Source organism: Salvelinus fontinalis, chromosome 1 (assembly GCF_029448725.1).
Source record: "Salvelinus fontinalis isolate EN_2023a chromosome 1, ASM2944872v1, whole genome shotgun sequence".
NCBI classification, from domain to species: Eukaryota; Metazoa; Chordata; class Actinopteri; order Salmoniformes; family Salmonidae; genus Salvelinus; species Salvelinus fontinalis.
In genome coordinates, this window is record NC_074665.1 from 23,640,475 (window position 1) to 23,661,378 (window position 20,904).

Below are 20,904 nucleotides of genomic sequence, written 5' to 3' on the forward strand. Positions count from 1 at the left end.
GTGCCAACACTGCAGTATCAAAGATACCCCAATAGGGGTAGTAGCAATACAGCTTTACTGTACATATTAAATATGCATCCTCCTTTGGTATCGTACTGTTTCATGACACTGACAAGATTAATTAACTGGCATAGCTAAAAACAAACATAAAAAATTGATAGAAATAACACATTGAGTCTGCAGTTGAACATCACTTTTTAGACTAGTGCTATTGAAGAGTTCTTTAAATTTCTCAGTTGTCCCACACAACGTTGTTGTCAGGTGGATGAGAACAAGTGTTCTCTCACAAAGAATGCTAGCTAGGCACAGTCAGCTAGGTATGTTGCAGCAAGTGTCCTTGACAGCAGACGTCTGTCACTAGTCTGTGTTGGATGCCCCCAGTCATTAACAAGACTGGCTATTCTTTGTTAGGATGCACGTCAGACGTCTTTAGCCAGGGCACAGGTGGTCTGGCTTGCCAGACTCTTAGACTAGGCCTAGGGCATTGAACAAAAGACTCTATCCCACTTTAATCTCATGGTTCTAATTCTAATCACCTATTCTGATGAATATGAAAAACACAGTGCCACCGACGCGGCCCACTACCAAAGACTGTGGGTTCTCCTTCTCCGTGGCCGACGTGAGTATCACATTTAAACGTGTTAACCCTCGCAAGGCTGCCCGCCCAGACGGCATCCCTACCCGCGTCCTCAGAGCATGCCCAGACCAGCTGGCTGGTGTGTTTACAGACATATTCAATCTCTCCCTATCCCAGTCCACTGTCCCCACATGCTTCAAGATGGCTACAATTGTTCCTGTACCCAAGAAGGCAAAGGTAACTGAACTAAATGACTATCGCCACGTAGCACTCACTTCTGTCATCATGAAGTGCTTTGAGAGACTAGTCAAGGATCATATCACCTCCACCTTACCTGCCACCCTAGAACCATTTCAATTTCCTTACGGCCCCAATAGATCCACAGACGATGCAATCGCCATCACACTGCCCTATCCCATCTGGACAAGAGGAATACCTATGTAAGAATACTGTTTACAGCTCAGCATTCAACACCATAGTATCCTCCAAGCTCATCATAAAGCTCTCGGAGTGTGGTGTGAGGAAAACCTCTCACTCAGCGTCACCAAAACAAAGGAGATGATCGTGGACTTAAGGAAACAGCAGAGGGAGCATCCCCCTATCCACATCGATGGGACATTAGTGGAGAAGGTAGAAAGTTAAGTTCCTCGGCGTACACATCACGGACAAACTAACAGTGTGGTGAAGGCGCAATAGCGCCTCTTTAACCTCAGGAGGCTGAAGAAATTTGGCTTGTCACCTAAAACATACACAAACTTTTACAGATGCACAATTGATAGCATCCTGTCGGGCTGTATCACCATCTGGTACGGCAACAGCACAGCTCTCCAGAGAGTGGTGGGGTCTGCACAATGCGTCACCGGGGACAAACTACCTGCTCTCCAGGACACCTACAGCACCCGATGTCACAGGAAGGCCAAAAAGATCAAGGACAACAACCACCCGAGCCACTGCCTGTTTACCCCGCTACCATCCAGAAGGTGAGGTCAGTACAGGTGCATCAAAGCTGGAACCGAGAGACTGAAAAACAGCTTCTATCGCACGGCCATCAGACTGTTAAACAGCCATCACTAGCACAGAGGCTGCTGCCTACATACAGACTTGAAATCACTGGCCACTTTAATAAATGGAACACTAGTCACTTTAATGTTTACATTTCTTGCATTACTCTTCTCATATGTCTTCTATACTATATATTGCATCTTAGCCTATGCCACTCTGGCAATGCTGAGCCATGTATTTATATATTCTTATTCCATTCCTTAGATGTGTGTATTAGGTATCTGTTATGGAATTGTTAGATATTACTGCACTGCCGGAACTAGAAGCACAAGCATTTCGCTACACTCACAATAACATCTGCTAACCATGTGTATGTGACCAATAAAATTTGATGAGTCATTAAATTGGCACTGCACCCCCCCCCCCCCCCCAAAAAAAATGTGTATTAGCCAGCTATCTAAACTTGTAGTAATCATGGCCGAATTACCGACCGGGCAGGGACCCTCATTGTATAATTTTAACATGGCATAAGTCACAGCAAAATGTGTAGAATGTCAAGAAATGAGCATGAGACTAACTGTAAAACTTTCCTTACTTGACTAGGCCACCCTCGATTCCATGCAGTCAAAGACGAGGGTGTCCCTGCAAAAGTATCCCTGCAGCTCTGACGTCAAGGCTTCCTAGCTGTTGTCAGGTAAATCACTATGCTACAGTAAGGCAAAATGAAAAACTTTGAGGATCATGCTACACATAGGATGCTGCATTATTAAAGATAGTGTCCCGTGTAAGGACTAACAGTAGCCATGGCTGTTCCAGAGAGCTTTTTTTTTTACCATTGGCTGCCTGTAGAGGCCAGCTCTCCCACACTAGGCATTGGGTTAACTACAACCTGGGTCAATCACTTCAATTTAAACTAAACTCCAAGTCATCGTGGAAAATAACATGGCTGTTCTAAATAGATCTGATGGAATAGGTCAAAGAACAGAGTCAGGGTACTGACAGAAGCACATGCAGGGTGACATTCTAGATGTCTAGGGACATGTATACTGTGATGAGGGCAAGGTAGAGTTACTGAACTTGAAAGGTCATGGAGCTGGTTCCAGCCAATGGCAAGACACAATGGTTTCTGCCTAGAAACATATCGCACTGATTATCTGGGCCCCGACAAGAAACAGCCACTAACCTTGACTCATTACACATAGATTAAATAAGCCATATAGCACAAATGATTCATACCCCTTCAGAGGGTTAAGTGGAAATAATTATTTCAGGTCTATATGAAATGCCTGGAGATTGGTGGCTAGGGGTTGTTTCTGTACAGGGTCATATTGTCGTCATCTTCAAGCCCCAGTCACCAGCACTACATTACAGAACTATTAAAACAAGCATTTCTCATTGAAATAGGTTTAATAATACTACATATTTACAATGTCAATGAAACAAATATTTTTATTTAAAAAAACTTTAAATATAACTGAAGAAATAGAGTTTATTACAAAATAAAAGGGAATTGATAAAAGCGGACAGGCTGGGAGCATCTTCCCATCACATACACAACATCAAATACTCCTATGTGACTGGCCTAGCCTTAAGGGTCACAGACAATAAAAACCATGTACTTTGCCCTTTGGGACGTGTTTTAACTAGCTTCTGATGAACTTCGCCACAGGCAATAGAACACCGGTCCGTAAAAAATGAACACTGGCTTCCTATCACAAAGTACATCAGACTTACTTCAAATGAACTTGGGTTAAAAAAAAATCCGCAATGTATTGCTCTACAGCTTGAGTTCACAGGAATACAGAAAGTCACAACACTGAACAGACCAACTCATTTTTGATAGTTGAATCCTGTCCATTGAACTGGCAAGAGAAAATGTACTTGAAATTATGATATCAATATATAGACATCAGGACCAATACTCATGAAGGCGTCAAGACACATGGTAGAACAGTACGTAATATTATTTTAGAATCAAATAAAGGGACTCCATGCAATGGCACTAGTAAGTCATTAGCAGCCTTCTCATAGATTGATTACATTGTTAATAACGTACATGTTTCAAGTAAAGAAAACTTGACTGACGCAGTTAAGGCTAAGGTGGCATTTTCTGACCATCAGCGAATTAGAGCGAGGGAGGTCTAATGCCCGCCAGGACATTCAGTTATTCTACAGTACTGGTTCATCTAAGGACTTCTACCACACCTCAACATCTCATTTCCGTTTACAGTACATGAAGATCCTCTCAGAGAGGAGAACCAACACATTGGATCGTCTTTTCAACCTGGGTCCGGTTCAGAAGGACGCAACATTCTGAATGTTGCAGATAGAAAATGTTATGTATAGAGATTCCCTAGTCGACATGATAGAAAGGCTTGGCTGTTCTACACAACGTTTCTACCTGAACGTTCCATAACATACTGAACGCTACCCTGGTGTTACATATTCTCACTCGCCCATGCTACACCATCTCAATAACATACTGGGTATGACCCACCATGCCAAATCTCTCCCCCCAAAATGAAGTTGGGACCCCACTACCCTGCACACCCTCCCATGTGTATTTCATCAACATCGAGCGATAGTAAAAGGCATAAGCTGACGCACACCCAGAAATGTTTTTATAGAAGTGCTGACTAACGGAGAGTAAACTAGAAAAAGAAAGCCACACATTCTTATGCTCCCAAACATTTAATGGGTAAAGCAACTGTGTTTGTATGCCCATTAAATGTTTGGGAGAATAATTAGTGTGACTATTTTTTTTAAATTATCATCAACATCTGGCACTCCCATAAAAACCCTCATGGAGGTGAACAAAGATTATATGTTTTTATAAGTACCATTACACAACCCCCCTCCCCCCATACTTCCATAAATCCCCAATCTAAGCTAAAAGAAAACCATGAAGGGCATCATTGTGAGGACAACAAGAAAACATGCCAATGCCAAAACCAGGATGGAAAACAACATCCAGTCATATGTGGGTGGGGTTAGGTGGCTGTCTGCCTTGGCTGTTTGGGGCGGGGGTTGGCATACAGAGCCTCAATCTAACCAGGGTAGCGTCGACATTATCCTCATTTGGCTACCCTGTAAATGGTCAGGTCCAGGGGTTCTCTGCTGGGCACACACCAGTCGTCTGCCTCCTGGCTAACCTTGTAATTCCGCAGAGCTGTCTTGTTGTACACCGGGAGCCTCTCCACAGAGTCTGTGGACAAGGCCTGTGGAGGGAAGGAGATCGAGTTGTATTTTGTGTTCAAAGCATCCCCCCAAAAGAAAGAAATATCACTTCTCTTTTCCCCACTAGCACGGCCTTTGCTGATAAATACTTTGTCGAGGGAAAAATGTAATTGATACGATTGTGATGTGTTGTCTCACCTAGCTATCTTAACACGAATGCACTAATTGTAAGTAGCTCTGGATAAGAGCGTCTGCTAAATTAAAAGAAAATACAAAATTCGAATGAATCCATAGTCAGACGAGTTAAATGACAATTACACGAGTCCCATTGTCTCAGTATGTAGCTTACCTTCATGTGGATGACAGCGTCAGTGCCGTAACCCTCCATAGAGTAGAGCTGCAGGTCTCCCTGGAAGTACTGAGCGTAGAGCCGGGAGATGGGCAGGCCGTAGCCAAAGCCAGCCTGGAGAGGAGACGACACGGCTCTAAACCATGGCTGCTTCAATAGTCTGATAAACATGGGTGTTTTGGAAAGTTCGGATAGAAATGTATTGTGTAGGACAGACATGCCTCTCTGACATGTAGAGTAAGGAATCATGTCAGCGCTACTTCACAGCATTTCTACCGGCAATGTTCAGTACGTTGCACCCTCCTGAATACGAACCTGGTCCGTGAAAGAATAGAGCAGAGGCACTCACCAATGGGGTCTGCGAGTGCTCACCCCTCTCTGGTGTGGGTGCCGTAGAGTACATGTAGCTGAAAAGATTCTCAATCTTCCTGAAAGGGACTCCGCCACCCCTGTCACTCACCTACGCATCGCCAGAGAGTGAAGGAGAGAAGTAGGGGAGAGAGAAAAATAAAGTCAGGCAGAGGAATGGCCAGTCATAAAAAAGGTGGAGATGCTGCCAGAAAGAAGGGTGCCCCTCGTGCCATTGGCTTGAATTCAACAGCCTGCCTAACGATAGGCCGAACCAAGGCATCCATTCTGCATATCCTCAAGGTAACTGGGAAACAAGGCCACTCAGTTTCCTCTGTTGTGTTTTAGTTCACTGCAAGGAGCATATTCCTTACAGAAAACATTTAAGAACCAAACAGAGCAAATTGAGTTTCTATTGAACAAATTCAGGTAGGTCCTTCCCCATTTAAGAAACATTTTGCCACAGAATCAGAGTAATGAATACTCCCCAGGTGCACCGGTCAGCTCACCAAAAGAACAAGCAGTACTGAGATCAAGTTACTGCAGGACAAGGTTAAAGGGGCTCTTAGTATGGAAGTCAATGTAGACCCAATCCTGTTAATCTAATCTGGGATTAGCAGCTTGGTTTAACATTAAACAGAATTAATAATGGGCAAAATCTTACATAAGAGCTTTAAATAAGGATTTTGGGGGGAGGGGTGGAGACAAATAAAATGAAAAGATAGTCAATTCATTATGCCACAGTTTATCATTAGCACTTGTGAGTTTGACAATGGTATTCATTGGGAATAGTGGCAATTGTAATGTTTTTAAACATAGCAATACAATTCACTAACATACTGTACCTTAATTGACAGGTCCTCTCCTCCAATGGCCACCATGACTTGAATGGGTGGTAGCCTGTTGCTGGATTCATGGTTCTCAATTGTGGCCCTCATAGCATTCTGGAAAATGGACCAATAGACAACGTAAGATTCACATTCACAAGTGACTAACATCTTCGATCTAAGAATACATTTTTAATGCAGGTTCTACCATACCTTGAAAAGCTCAAACAACATGTGGTAGAGATGGGAGGGCACATAGACAATGCTTATAGGTTGTTTCCGGTTGTTGACTGGGTAAAGCAGAAAATAATAAATGAATAAACATCTGCAGTATAATTAAAATACAAAAGCCATCAGGATGTAAAGCGTCATTGACAGATTCTGTTGACATCCATTTTGATTATTCTGGGAAGAGAGGGGAGTTTAGTCACAGTGTCAATATTGTTCGAGGCAGCCAGCCAGCCATCGCCACTTATCCATTACTTTTGCCTCGCTGGAATAATTACTTGGCCCTCAGGTCCAGACGGCAGAGATTGTTGGTACACACAGCGGTGGCGCTCAGACAATTTCATCCAAGATTCCCAAATGAGCATAAAATGGTCATCTACATGCATAGGTGATATCAGTGGAATAGATTAGTTCATCTTGGTTTGGTTCTTACCATTAATTTCTTGCAGCATCAGGTCTGGCGAGCTCAGATAGTACTGATCACACACCAACTTGGCACTCTGGTAAGCATCTGGAAAAATACAACACCATGAAATGACACAATAAGGGTGTTTGGGTACAAGAGAAATCCTGTCATTTAAAAAAATATATTTCACTCCATCAAAAAAAATACAATTGGTCACCTCTATTCTCTCCATGCACCCATAGATTATATAGACTTGTAATATCCTATGACAGCTCAAAACCACATTAAAGAGCCATTAATTATTATTTTCTACCTCTGACCACCTCTGAGACATCACAGTGAGGGTCGATGCTCCCTATTGTGTTGGGGTGAAGTGGATTCGTTGCTCCATCAAAGACAAGAGCTACAGAGAGTCCAATGAGTGGAAATGAGTCAGTTTCAAAATGGCCGACAATTGTCTATAAAATAATGGATAACTTAGTGGACTGACATCTGTACTCACTGTGCTGGTTGATAAGCATGCGGATAGATATACGGCTCATGTAGAAACGGTCCAGGAAGTACTGAATGTTCTGGTTGGTGACTGGGTCCTGGCCGAACACTGACTTGTACTCAATGACACCCTGTGCCATGGTGGGCACTACGTCATTATGCCTGTTCCTGATATTCACCAGGGTGTCCACAAACCTAGCGGATAAAAGGCAAGACAAACAGCATTAGATAGCCAGGTAGGCCCTCTCAATCTATCAAAGGTTATTGAGGACTTACTCATCCAGGACACTGTGGTTGTCAGGAGTCTTGTCCAAGAACTCCAGGATTTCCATCAAGCTCTGGACATACCTGAAAACACATTTTTTCAGTTTACATTATTCCTGAGTAGTGTGGTGTATATGTTTAACTGCAGCAATACAACTTATAACTAGGGTTGCAAAGCTACCGGTAATTTAACAAAGTTCACGGAATCTTCAGTACTTAACAGAAAACCAATGGCAATCTATTTTCATTTTGGTCATTTATACGTGAAGAACTTTTTAAAAATGTATTCATATATAGTATTCATTCATCAGTGTCCATATCGTCCATGAGTTTCTAGTAGACAAACCATATGGTTCAAGAGAAAATAGCCTAGATAAGAAAGCATCTAATCAACAATGGCATTTTCAATTAACTCGGCAACTCTTCCAACTATTGACTTTTTTACACAACTGCCACCAGTTTGACACCAAAACATTAACATATGGATATTGACATAGTAAAATAAATTAAAGGATATTTCATGCTGAAACCCTCATTAAAACACCAAATGGTAATCAACACATTGATAGCTTATATTTAGGATAATGTTTTACAGCTTCGTCATTCTATTTCTTATTTAATTACCTTATGTAATTATTTAACACGTGCTAAGGCCAGACAGAGGGTCAAGGATAATCTGAAGTACCCAAAAGAGCCACGTGATAGATTACATAAAATCCTTGAAAAATGTTCATTCTATAGCTAGAGGACTCCTGATATTACCAGAAGTGATAAGTATACTTTTTTTTGCCTTTATCTGTTGTGATATAGTACTGTGTTTTTGCTAGCTGGGGCCATCTACTTTAAGTGCTGCCTGTCTTCCCAGTGGCCTACTTGGTGTGTGAACTGCATCATTTGCAGATAGTTGTTGACACAACCAGGATCAAGGTAATCAGTGGCTGTATTGGAGGGGGAGTGGCTTCATCTCTACTAGGCAATCAGCAATTTGTACATGGAGGCGTGCTCTCCACCTCTGCTAAGCAATCCCCTGGTTTCTCAGGTTTGTCGCAAAACTAAGACCGTTGCCGAAACAAAAACTGTTTTGCTGAGTTCGAGGAATGAAAGGGAGGAAGGCTCCACACCACTCTCACTTGAGTATCTTACCTAGTTATTGACAGATTCAAATGTTGCTCTTTTGTAGCTTTGTGTGTTTTCTATACCCGTTTGCACCGCTCCCTGTAGGCTTTATAGACACTCCAGTCCCCACTCCTTGGCTGCAACCCTTGTAATTTAGTGTACCCTGCTCGCACAACCCATTTGGAATTCAGGGTCTCTGGCAGTGTTTGGATCTGCGGTCAAGAACGCTGAGCTCAACTCAGCCTATGCTGACCTTCAGTCCCTTGAATTTTTGGCCCGGACGGAGACCTGGATCACCCCAGAGAACACTGCTACTCCAGCTCCTCTTTATTCATCTGACTGTTCTCTCAGAGCATCTGGTCGTCGCAGTGGTGGCACAGGTCCACTTATTTCTCTTAAGTGGAGATTCTCTTCTCTCTCTCACCTGTCCATCTCATTTTAATTTCCATGCCGTCACTCACTTGTCCACTCAAGCCAAATGGGCGGTAATTTAGAATGCATAGGATACTGTATTTACGATAGCACAGCTTCTCCCTTTGTTCCTCAGTCTTCCCGCTCTTTCACTCAAACCCAACCCCCTTTTCTTTGTGTAACCAGCTGTCATATCTGCTCCGTCCGCTAGGGACGTTTTACTTTATGACGTCATTTGTAATCAATGTATGGTTCATTCTGTGTATATGTAATTGTGTGATTAGTTAGGTATTTAGTAAATAAATAAATACACCAAATTTTGTATTGCTGATTCAACTTGTTAGCCAGGGTTCGTGAAGATATCTGAAAGTTGTAAATTCTTGGTTGAGACACCTTATTAGGTGACGATTAATATTGACTGCTATTGATGTAAAATATTACTAGGTCTTTAAGAGTTTATTCGGAAGATAACAGCTCTATAAATATAATTTCGTGGTGCCCCGACATTCTAGTTAATTACATTTACATGATTAGCTCAATCATGTAATATTAATTACAGAGAAAGGATTTTATAGAATAGCATGTCATATCACTTAATCCGGCATAGCCAAAGACACGACAACTCCTTGATAAACTCATTTCCTGATATGGCTCACCGCTTTTCGTAATTGGCAACTAAAACTACCCGACGTCTGCTTTCGATTCGTTCCCCCCCCCCCCCCAACTCTTTCCCCTCCTTGCCTCTTGACCTTTCCCAACCCCCCCGACTCATAAAGCAGGCAATACGCTTGACCTCATTTTTAGAGGTTGCTCACCTTCTAATCTCACTGTATCCCCCCCTCTAGGTCTCTGATCACTACTTTGCCACTCAGCCCCTACCCAGATAGTCATGCGTTGTAGCAATGCCCCCCCACAACTCTTTCCTCTATCCTATCATCTCTCCCTTCTGCTAAATCCGTCTCCCTCCTGTATACTGATTCTTCAACCCTACTCTACTCCCTTTCTGCATCCTATGACTCGCACTGTCCCCTTTCCTCCCGCCCCTCCCCTCATGCGCGGTGGCTGAGTGACTCATTGCGAGCTTACAGAACATGGCTGCGGGCAGCTGAGCGAAAATGGAGGAAAACTAAACTTCCAGAGGTCCTATTATCCTTTAACTCTGTCCTCTCCAGCTTCTCTTCCTCTGAAAGCCAAGCAGCTGCCTCTAACCCTAGGAAACTCTTTTCCACCTTCACCTCAGTCCTCCAACTCTTCCCCTTCCGGACAACTGTCTACCACTTTGAAAAATGTACATTCACTCAGCCTATTGAGTCCACTGGTCTTACTCACACAGAACTACCGCACGCCTTGACCTCTTTCTCCCCTCTCTGTCCAGATGACATCCTGTTACTAGTGAGGTCTGGCCGCCTGACATCCTGCCCGCTCGAGCCCATCCCCTCAATTCTCTCAGAACGATCTTCCAGTCAGGCTTCAAGACCAGTCAGGCTGGTCTTGGCTTCAAGACAGGTCACTCAAACGAAACTGCTCTGTGTCATGGAGGCTCTCCGCACTGCCAAAGCTGACGGTTCTCATCCTCCTAGATCTATCCGCTGCCTTCGACACCGTGAACCATCAGATCCTCCTCTCCACCCTCAGGGCTGGGCGTCTCAGGCTCTGCACACTTGGTTTGCATCCTACCTGGCAGGCCGCTCCTACCAGATGACGTGGAGAGGATCTGTGTCTGCACCACATACTCTCACTACTGGTGTCCCCCAGGGCTTGGTTCTAGAACCTCTCCTCTTTCTATACACCAAGTCACTCGGCTCCGTCATATCCTCACATGGTCTCTCCTATCATTGCTATGCCTTCTGACACCCATGTTGCGACACACATCTCTGCATGCCTGGCAGATCTCAAATTGGATGTCGGCCCACCTCAAGCTCAACCTTGACAAGATGGAACTGCTCTTCCTCCCGGGGAAGGCCTGCCCGCTCAAAGACATCTCCATCACGGTTGATAACTCGAGTCACCATCCCAGAGTGCAAAGAACCTTGGTATGACCCTGGAAAACACCCTGTCATTCTCTGCAAACATCAAAGCAGTGACCCGCTCCTGCAGGTTCATGCTCTACAACATCCGTAAAGTACAACTCTACCTCACACAGTCCTAATCCAGGCACTTGTCCTCTCCCATCTGGACTACTACAACTCACTGTTGGCTGGGCTCCCTGCTTGTGCCATCAAACCCCTGCAACTTATCCAGAACGCGGCAGCCCACCTGGTTTTCAACCTTCCCAAGTTCTCCATTCTCCTCCACACTCCACTGACTTCCAGTCAAAACTCGTAGTGGATGTGAGACCATGGTGCTTACCTATGGAGCAACAAGAGGAACTGCCCCTCCCTACCTTCAGTCTATGCTCAAACCCTACACCCCAACACTCCGTAAGAGCCTCTGCTAAATGACAAAATGTAATAACAAAATTCTGGTAGTTTCTGGTAAACTTAAAGTTGTCACCCTCGTCATATGAATTTTCAAACAATATTTGCAAATCTGTGATCTGAATACAAAGGCTGACAAATGGACCAACATGGTTTTAGATAGGCCTTAAGTCTATGGAAATAGTTTTATTTTCTTTAAACAGCAGTGCTTTCCCTATATTAACGGCTTTCCCGATGCAAAGCCCACTGCAGAAACTCAGGAGGGGAAAACATAAATAGCTTATATGAACTACATTTTCAAAAAGTGAATGAAACAATATTACATTTACATTTTAGTCATTTAGCAGACGCTCTTACCCAGAGCGACTTACAGTAGAGTGCATACATTATTACATTTTACATAATGAAACAAGTATATCCCTACCGGCCAAACCCTCCCTAACCAGGACGACGCTATGCCAATTGTGCGTCGCCCCACGGACCTCCCGGTTGCGGCCGGCTGCGACAGAGCCTGGGCGCGAACCCAGAAACTCTGGTGGCGCAGCTAGCACTGCGATGCAGTGCCCTAGACCACTGCGCCACCCGGGAGGCTGTATAAATATAATATAAAACTTGATCTAAAAAAAAAAAAAAACTTCAGTATCACCCTCAAACTTAACTACACTTACAGAATAATCACTCTTACCAGCTCTGCACCATCTGCACGGATGGGGTCGTAAGCAATTGGTCAGGTAGCAAATTGATCTCCTTCATGATGTTAGATAGTCGCACAGGTAGCTCTTGTCTCAAAAAGACAAATGATGTCGTCTCGCATGCATTGGTGGAACCTGGGAAAAAATAATAATAATAATAAAGTAGAGGCAGGCAGGCCTAGCTTCTTTGCTCTGGGAGACCTGTACATAATGGGCTCCTGTCGCTGAAGGATACATCCTGTATTCCTAAAACATAAACCTATTTACCAGCCCTCTGGTTCGATAAACTTTTCCTGTCACCGAAGGCTTGCCTATAATCCAGAATGCCTTGCCAGTCACTAAAATGTGTTAACTATGGTAAAAATCAGCTTTTACATTTCCCGAAGCTCACTCCCTAGTCACCATACTCTGTAGCTCTCACCACAAGATTACTGCGTGATCTTAGATGGCGGCCCAGTAATCCCTCCTGAGGCAGATGACAAATACGACGTAAAGGAATAATAACGCCATCTGCTAGCCGGTTGGGCTAGGGAAGTACTAGCCTTCAATGACAGGAGCCCAGTGTGTAGGATACAAGGTCTCCCAGAGCAAAGAGTGCAGCCTGGCTAAATAACTTCTATAAATTTCTAGTAGGGGAAATTATACATAAGGTAGGCTACAATAGGAAATAATGTCAGTGTTTTTGTGCCAAATTATGAATCCATAAAGATAATTGTTGCAAGTGCTGTTGAGGAGAGGATAGCATACTTCTGATTAGTTTACTTCTGACCAATGTTCCCTCTAAGCTGTGTGTGGGCACGCTGTAGCCCTGAGACTACCGCACAGTTCCCCCAGGACTGATGCGCAGAAATATCTGCCCACGAAGAGAAGTGGTGGTCACCAACCAGTCGATCACGATTGACTGGTCACTCTCCAAGGCATTCCTAGTCGATCGACAAACATTTGTGAGAAGAAAAAAAACCTATAAAGACTTATGTTCCTGTAATTTTTTTTGTGTCTCAGGCTGTTAGGGTTATGTGCACCCGATTCAACTGCCCTGTGCTCCGGGTAGGTGAACAGTTGCCATTATGAGCCATTTCATGTCTGAAAAAGGTACAAAGTCTGCTTTCCCGGATAGAAAATCAAGTGCACTATAGGCCTACCGCTAGGCAATCGGATGGCTCAGATTAGTGTCTACAGTAACATAGCAGGCATTAAAGAAACCTAAAGCAATGTTATTACTGAGAGATTTCAAAACATTAAACCATGACTAGACAGATGGTCAACAAACTGCTGTGTTGAATTCATGTTTCAGTTCTTACTCAGCACTGTCAACAATTTGTATTCAACACTTCTATAAGCCATAAAATGCAGGCTCTTCTTATTTCCACTCAGGGAACAAACAAGCACCGCAGCATTAATGAATGAGTAGGAAAGTGTATCTATAGGCTTGCATTGTTGTTATTAATAGCGGCTTGGGTCTTTTTTTAATATCAAGTAATATTTCTCTGTTCATAAGAGTAACAATATTAATTTGTGCATGAGGCAGAAGTAATGCGGTGCGACTCGAGTTTCGCCATCAGCCGGAAGACGGTGTCCCTTTTTGGTCAGTGTCAGTGGAGGAAAGGGAGAGCAGAGGGACGTTGAGAAGCAGACACTCAGTCTGCTGCGCTCTCCCTCAGCTGAGACTGACCAGCTGATGCAGGCACATCAGCCCATTTAAATAAAAAGCAAACAATTAAAAATGTATGCTCACTCATCTGTGCCTCAAGTAGTACAACAACGGATCTATTACCGGTGTGATCATATAGACTACCTCAATGATGAAATGTTTTATTAATGGCCCAATCAATGCATTGGCAAGGAAATTCAAGCAAAGTCAACGAGGTGAAAATGTATTGGGCCTATAGCTTACTGCACAAACCTCATTGCTACAGTACTGTGTTTAATTGGTTAATGTTATATAGCCTTACATTTAAGTCACAAACAAAATCTGAACGGTCAATCTCTGCATTTTGACTGAAAGGGATCGATTCAAAGGTTGGTGACCGCTGTTCTACAGCTTTCCCTTTTAACACTATAAACATTTCCCTCTGCTGTGACAATTGTGATCAAATCAACTCAATATTAGCCACTTTCAATGCAACATCCCGAAACAAAACTATGCAAGAGATTTTGTTGTAGGCAGAACGCATCGGTGTAGGATTCTATTGCATTGACACACGACTCAGCCCGGTGCGGCATAACCAATCAGAGCTGCAGTAGGACTATATGCAAATAGACCATTGCCAAATATGGATGTGCCATTCACTTTGAGCTGGACTGTGTTAACATGAGCAAAAGGGCTTGTTCTGAGATCAAAGGGAGAGCTGCAAACTGTGCAGTTTTTGTCTTAAAGGAGCAGTGTTGTATTTTGAGACTGGCTACATAGCTTATTCAAGCCTATAGGCAGGATGGCATAATATCTGATTCTCTAATAAATGGTATGGGAATAAATATGCATTTTATTTAGTAGTGTATACTCGCATCAAACAACATTTTCAGCCACCTCTATCTGAAAGACAAGTGGATAAACAGGTTCATGTCAAGCCCTGCATGTTTTTTCTCACAAATCTCATGGAATGTAGGCCTACATTTAACACAACACATTGGCTGCTACGGTAGGCAGTGTGATAGAACAGCCATTTCCATGTTAATGTTATGGGATGCATTTAATCCATTGTTTTTGATGGTAGACCCACATTATGATGAAGTAGCCTACTTGGCCACTTAAAACTAACTTAAAGCGGGTACAGACTCAGTGTTCACAGTAAACGCGCGCTGGAAGTTCCAGAGTTTTCACAACGTTCAAGTTTGCGCTCAGCATAAATTACATTTGCTCAGCGGTGAAAACCATTTGAGGGAACATTGCTTCTGACTAGCAGTTAAATGGGAGTTTGCTACAAATGCTGACGCAATACGCAGCACTATGAAGTAGCCTAGTCTAGGAAAGGCAGACCAAAATATCCAGGAATTTCTCCCAGTAGAGTAAACTGAAACAAATGCGTACATGCCAAGACAAGCATAGTCTTGTATCTGTCATTCAAAACAATAATCTCTCTGAATCTGACCATTCAAAGTGGTGCAAAGTCATAAATCACACTAGCCGCCTATGTCGCTCCACAACAAGAGCGCGATTAAACTCCAATTTAATTGCATTGCCTCAGCTCAATGTTACATATTGCATTAAATAATTGTCAGTTGTCCAACATGGTAGCACAACATTGAAGGGCTACTCACCAAAATCGAGAAATTGTTTCATAGAGAGTGGTGAAGGCGAAAATTTTGCAAAATGTTCTATATGTTTAGGCACATTGGCCAATGTAGCATTTTTCATTATAAATCTCACGAATTTCATCGTTGGTGTTTTCAGTAAATCGCTTTGGAAAAGAAAAATAGGGCTACTACAAGTGCTCCTGCTGTTCCAGTGTTGATTGCCCTAAAGAACAGGCTCCGTGAAAAACCTGCAGCCAATAGGACACCAAGGGGGTTGATTTACCATCCAATAAAAAGGCGGTGGGTCGGAGGAGGGGAGGGGCTTCTGACTAGACAATTGACGCACCCACACTTTCACAGCTTCTAGCTTCTTACAAATAGGTTTATTTTCAATTTATTTTACAAATTGGCTTATTTTGAAATAGAAGGCTCTAGAAATATCAGGCTCTGGAAATAGAACTGCTGGACAGTTTGAGAGTAGAATGTCCTTTCATCCAAAGTTGCAAGATGCTCTGAATAAGTAGGCTTCCAATAGAGTACCACAGTATGAGTCATAATACCCATAAAACCTAGCGGTCAAACAGTGAAATGGTTCCAATCTTTTTTCCACCATAAATTTTTCCCATAGGGGATTTTAGAAACACTTAAAATAAGGGCTGTGTTTCATGTAGGCTTACCCTGGTCTGACGTTTTGATAAGCGTGTAAATCTCTCTAGGACAAGGTGACTTTTATCAATATTTGCACCACCACGAAACACAGCCCTTATTTTAAGTGTTTCTAAAAAATCCCCAATGGGGAAAAAATTAAGGGTGGCATAACGATTGGAACCATTTCCCTGTTTGACAGCTAGGTTTCATGGGTATTATGGCACCGCCACTGTGGGACTATATCTCTACGATGTGTTGACCACAGAAGCTGCAGCCATCATATGATAATTGCACCCCAATGCACTACCACTATAAAACACGTAAACAGTATAAACATGAACAGTTAAAGGCCCAGTGCAGAAAAACATTTCCACACTGAGGTGGGAATAATATTGTGAAAATTATCATAATGCCCTTTTAGTTAGTGATGGAGCCGTTTGAAAGACCACCTCAAATTGTTGCCTGTTTTCGTGGGATGGAATTTTGTCCTGCCTGGTGACATCATAACAGCTAATTTTCAGTCCGTCCCTCCCTCCTACTCAGACCACTTCCAGACAGTGAAAGAGAGCGACCTGGCTCTCTGTGTTTGCTGGTCTGTGATCCGCTAGCACCTCCCTGGGTAAGATGGGAATGAGGCAACCTCAGAGTTACACACAAGGATACTTTATTGACACACACAGTGAATGAAATGGACATGGATAGCTAGTGGTTCTGTAACAGGAGAAAACAGAAGCAATGAATGTACACATACCTAATGAATACACCAGGGCAAGAATGCACAGATATCAGAATAAAGCAGTAATAAATGATAAAGGACTATATGGAAATTTAAGCTGACATGCTGCTGAACAACTGGCCATAATATACACAAATACACAACTTTATACACGCACACCATCCCACATGTCCAGAGATATGAATTCGTCCAGTTGTGCAGGACAGAGATGACATCATACCCCTGCACATCAACTCAGTACTGGTACCCTGAGTATAAAGCCAAGTTATCGTTACTCATTGTGTATTTATTCCTCTTTATTCTTTTTCTATATCTCTTTTTTCTCTCTGCATTGTTGGGAAGTGCCCGTAAGTAAGCATTTCACTGTTCACAGTCTACACCTGTTGTTTAAGAAGCATATGACAAATAAAAATGACATTTGTTATGCGCGTTGCTGCTCTCTCTGTGACTGCTTGAAGGAGACTGAAAAGTGACAGATGGGCAGATGTCTGGCCCGCTAGCAACCGCCCTAACAACTACCCTGTCAACCAATCAGTGACCAGGGCCCTAGGTGTAAAAGGACAGTTTATGACATTATGACCCCTAACCTAGCCTGCTAGGCTCCAGTGCGGGAAGGTTGCCTACTGCAAAGGTTAGAAAGTTAGTGTTTGTGTCTCTGAGAGGACTGTGAGATGGTATGCTAAGAGTCTCCGGCAGGGAATTCATAACAGATAGTCCTAGCACAATTCTTGCTTGAGAAAAAACAAGCTGTTTTTGTTTCTTTTTGACCATTTTAATTTAAAATAATCACAGGAAGGTACTTGATTGTTACCCAGAAATGATTTGATATTGAGATAAAAACTGCTTTGGACCTTAAATATTCAAGAGTATTGCTGCATTCAAGTTCTAGTCAGAACTAGGAACCTCAGAGTTAAAAGGAACTTAAGTTATTTGCGTAGAGCTTCCTATTGGTTGATTCTGATATCTCCCAAGTAGTAAACTTGGGATCCGATTTAGGCATAACACATCAGCCCTTGATCACAGTAGGTTGGTGTCCCCTTAAATGGGGAGAATGCACTTGTGGTAATGACTGGAGGAGAGTCAGTGGAATGGTATCAAATACATCAAACACATGGTTTCCAGGTGTTTACCATTCCATTTGCTCCGTTCCGGCCATTATTATGAGCCGTTCTCCCCTCAGCAGCCTCCACTGCCCCAGATAGGCTAGATTTCTTTAAAATACAAGTGCACATTTTTCGGTAAGCTTGCATTCAATTGCCCCTCCCTGTTGCACACAACACGTTTCCATCCCCCCTGTCACAAGAGAAGCTATGGCTAATATAGGAGGATTTAGTAATTTTTCAGAATTTTACCTCTTGAGACGTGAAAACATGTTTGTTATGAAGTTGAACATGTTCTCTTTATGCCGGAATGTTAAAATTAGGTTAAATAAAGTGCACTACCAGAAAGGCACTCTATTCGTGGAATGACCCATCAAATAACCTTGAACAATAATTGTTAGGTGTGTGTATATGGATCACACATAGTACACTGATTAATATCTGTAATTTCAAATTTCATGACGCAAAAAAGAAAACTTCACAGCAGTTGATAATAACATTTTATTTGACATGGTACAATGCCACGGAGTGTTGTGTTATCAATTGTAATCTTATTTAATGGCATTGTATTTATTTACGTAAAGGTTTGTCAGCCGCTCAGTAGCCTACTGTATAGTGCTATCCATCAGCCACCCTGTCTGTACTGTCTGCATGGTCTGCATCCATGGTCCTTTCTCTCTCTTGGGCATGGAAATTGTCCCTCCAAGCTTAAGCCCCTGGCAACTGACAACCCGCTGTTTTGAATAGAAATGCCATTGTTGGGGGGTCCGTGCAATCCAAGATCCTTGGGAGGTCCCTACCCCATTGAAGTTAATGTAAAATAGTGAAGGTTAGGGTTAGGTAAAGGTTATGGTTAGGGATGTCCCAAGGATACTGTATAGCACTGGCCATTGTCAGGGGGGACATGCATTTTCACCATCAAATCCATCATTACATAAGCTATGCCAATAAGGTGCAAATTCATATGAAGTGATTTCTCCCTTGATCAACTTTTAGATAACTTGGCTATTCAAAACAACTCTCCAAAGATTACACTGTGCTGTTGCTGTATGATTGAAAGATTGTAAAATAAACAAGCTGGAGTGTAATTCAATAACTATGAAAGGTGCAAGAGAGTCATGCAGAATAAAGTCTTGTATCATCAAATTATTCTGCTACACCTATGCCTATCTAACTATTCGGTATTCATTTTGGCAGCAGTTCGCTAACTAATGGCCGATGCCTTAATACAGCTCAATCTGACAGTATTAGTCACTTTGTTTTCAGGTGTCAATAATGTAGAAATACCATGTAAAGCACTTCTACTATGATTATACACCCCCATGTGGTGATTATAAGAACATCATTCAGCATTATTTTCTAATCTACAACCCTTGCTCTTATACCTGTGTGTAATTACTAGTACCTAACAACGAATCAATATATTCTTGGATAATAATTCACTAATTGCTTTGAATTTGCATATTAATGGGATTGAGTGAATGCCCTCCCCTAAAATCCAGATGTGTTGGTCAATACTGAGACGTGGTTAAGAAAGAATGTATTGAACACTGATGTTAACCTTTCTGGTTATAACCTTTTTCGGCAAGACAGATCTTCCAAAGGTGGTGGAGTGGCAATCTTTACCAACAAACACCTTCAGTGCTCAGTTGTCTCCACCAAGTCTGTACCCAAACAATTTGATTCACTGGTTTTAACTTTAGCATTCAACTTTCAAATAGCTCATTTGTTGACTGCTGCTGGATGTTATCGTCCACCATCAGCACCGGCCTGTACTCTACCTGCCCTAAGCTCTCTCCTGGCCCCTTATACTAAGTCTGAATCTGTCCTGCTAGGTGACCTAAACTGGGACATGCTTAAACAACCTGACCAAGTCCTAAAGCAATGGGACTCCCTAAATATTTATCAGATTATTACCAATCCCACAAGGTATGACTCCAAACACCCAGAAAAGGATACTCTCCTTGAAGTTATCCTCACAAATAATCCTGATAGGTATCAGGATTATGTGTTCGTAATGGCTGCTCAGTGAAATGACCTGTTCTGATTTGTCATACACGCTTGCTAAAAAAGTTTAATGAGCAAGCCTTCCTTCATGACCTGGCCTCTGTAAATTCGTATAGAATCAGTTTCATTCCCTCTGTTGAAGACGCTTGGACCTTCTTTTTTAATATTTTCAGTGGTATTGTTAACAAACATGCCTCCATAAATAAAATGAGAATTAAAAACAGGTTCAGCCCCAGGTTTGACCTTGATCTGGCAGAGTTACTCCACCTCAAGAATTCAATTTGGCGAAAGGCTTGGCACACTAATACTCAGGCTGACTGGCTCTCGTTCAGGCAAATTAGAAATAAGTGCACTCAGGCCATCCGGAAGGCCTTTCATCTTTAAGGTTTCATCGCCAAGCCTATCTCTGACCTTATTAACCTGTCTCTCCTCTCTGGGGAAGTTCCCATTGCTTGGAAAGCAGCCACAGTGTGTCCTTTATTTAAAGGGGGAGATCAAGCTGATCCTAACTGTTACAGGCCAATTTCTATTTTGCTCTGTTTATCAAAAGTGTTGGAAAAACTTGTCAATAATCAACTGACTGGCTTTCTTGATGTCTATAGTATTCTCTCTGGTATGCAATCTGGTTTCCGCTCAGGTTATGGGTGTGTCACTGCAACCTTAAAGGTCCTCAATGATGTCACCATTGCATTGATTCTAAGCAATGTTGTGCTGCTATTTTTATTGACTTGGCCAAAGCTTTTGATAGGGTAGACCATTCCATTCTTGTGGGCCGGCTAAGGAGTATTGGTGTCTCTGAGGGGTCTTTGGCCTGGTTTGCTAACTACCTCTCAAAGAGTGCAGTGTATAAAGTCAGAACATCTGCTGTCTCAG

The 20,904-nt window shown here is 42.6% G+C and overlaps 1 protein-coding gene across 1 annotated transcript; it reads right to left on the reverse strand.

The window, feature by feature from the left end:
• Window positions 1-3,010: 3,010 nt before the first annotated feature.
• pdk2a (pyruvate dehydrogenase kinase 2a) lies at window positions 3,011-15,791 on the reverse strand. Its single transcript, XM_055912502.1, has 11 exons — window positions 15,565-15,791; window positions 12,300-12,441; window positions 7,683-7,754; window positions 7,417-7,601; window positions 7,228-7,317; window positions 6,942-7,019; window positions 6,494-6,570; window positions 6,299-6,397; window positions 5,455-5,565; window positions 5,106-5,219; window positions 3,011-4,797 (listed from the first exon to the last, which is right to left on the reverse strand). Exons 1-11 carry the CDS (start codon window positions 15,680-15,682, stop codon window positions 4,654-4,656), a joined length of 1,230 nt encoding a protein of 409 aa, XP_055768477.1. The 5' UTR covers window positions 15,683-15,791; the 3' UTR covers window positions 3,011-4,653.
• Between the last annotated feature and the right edge of the window lie 5,113 nt (window positions 15,792-20,904).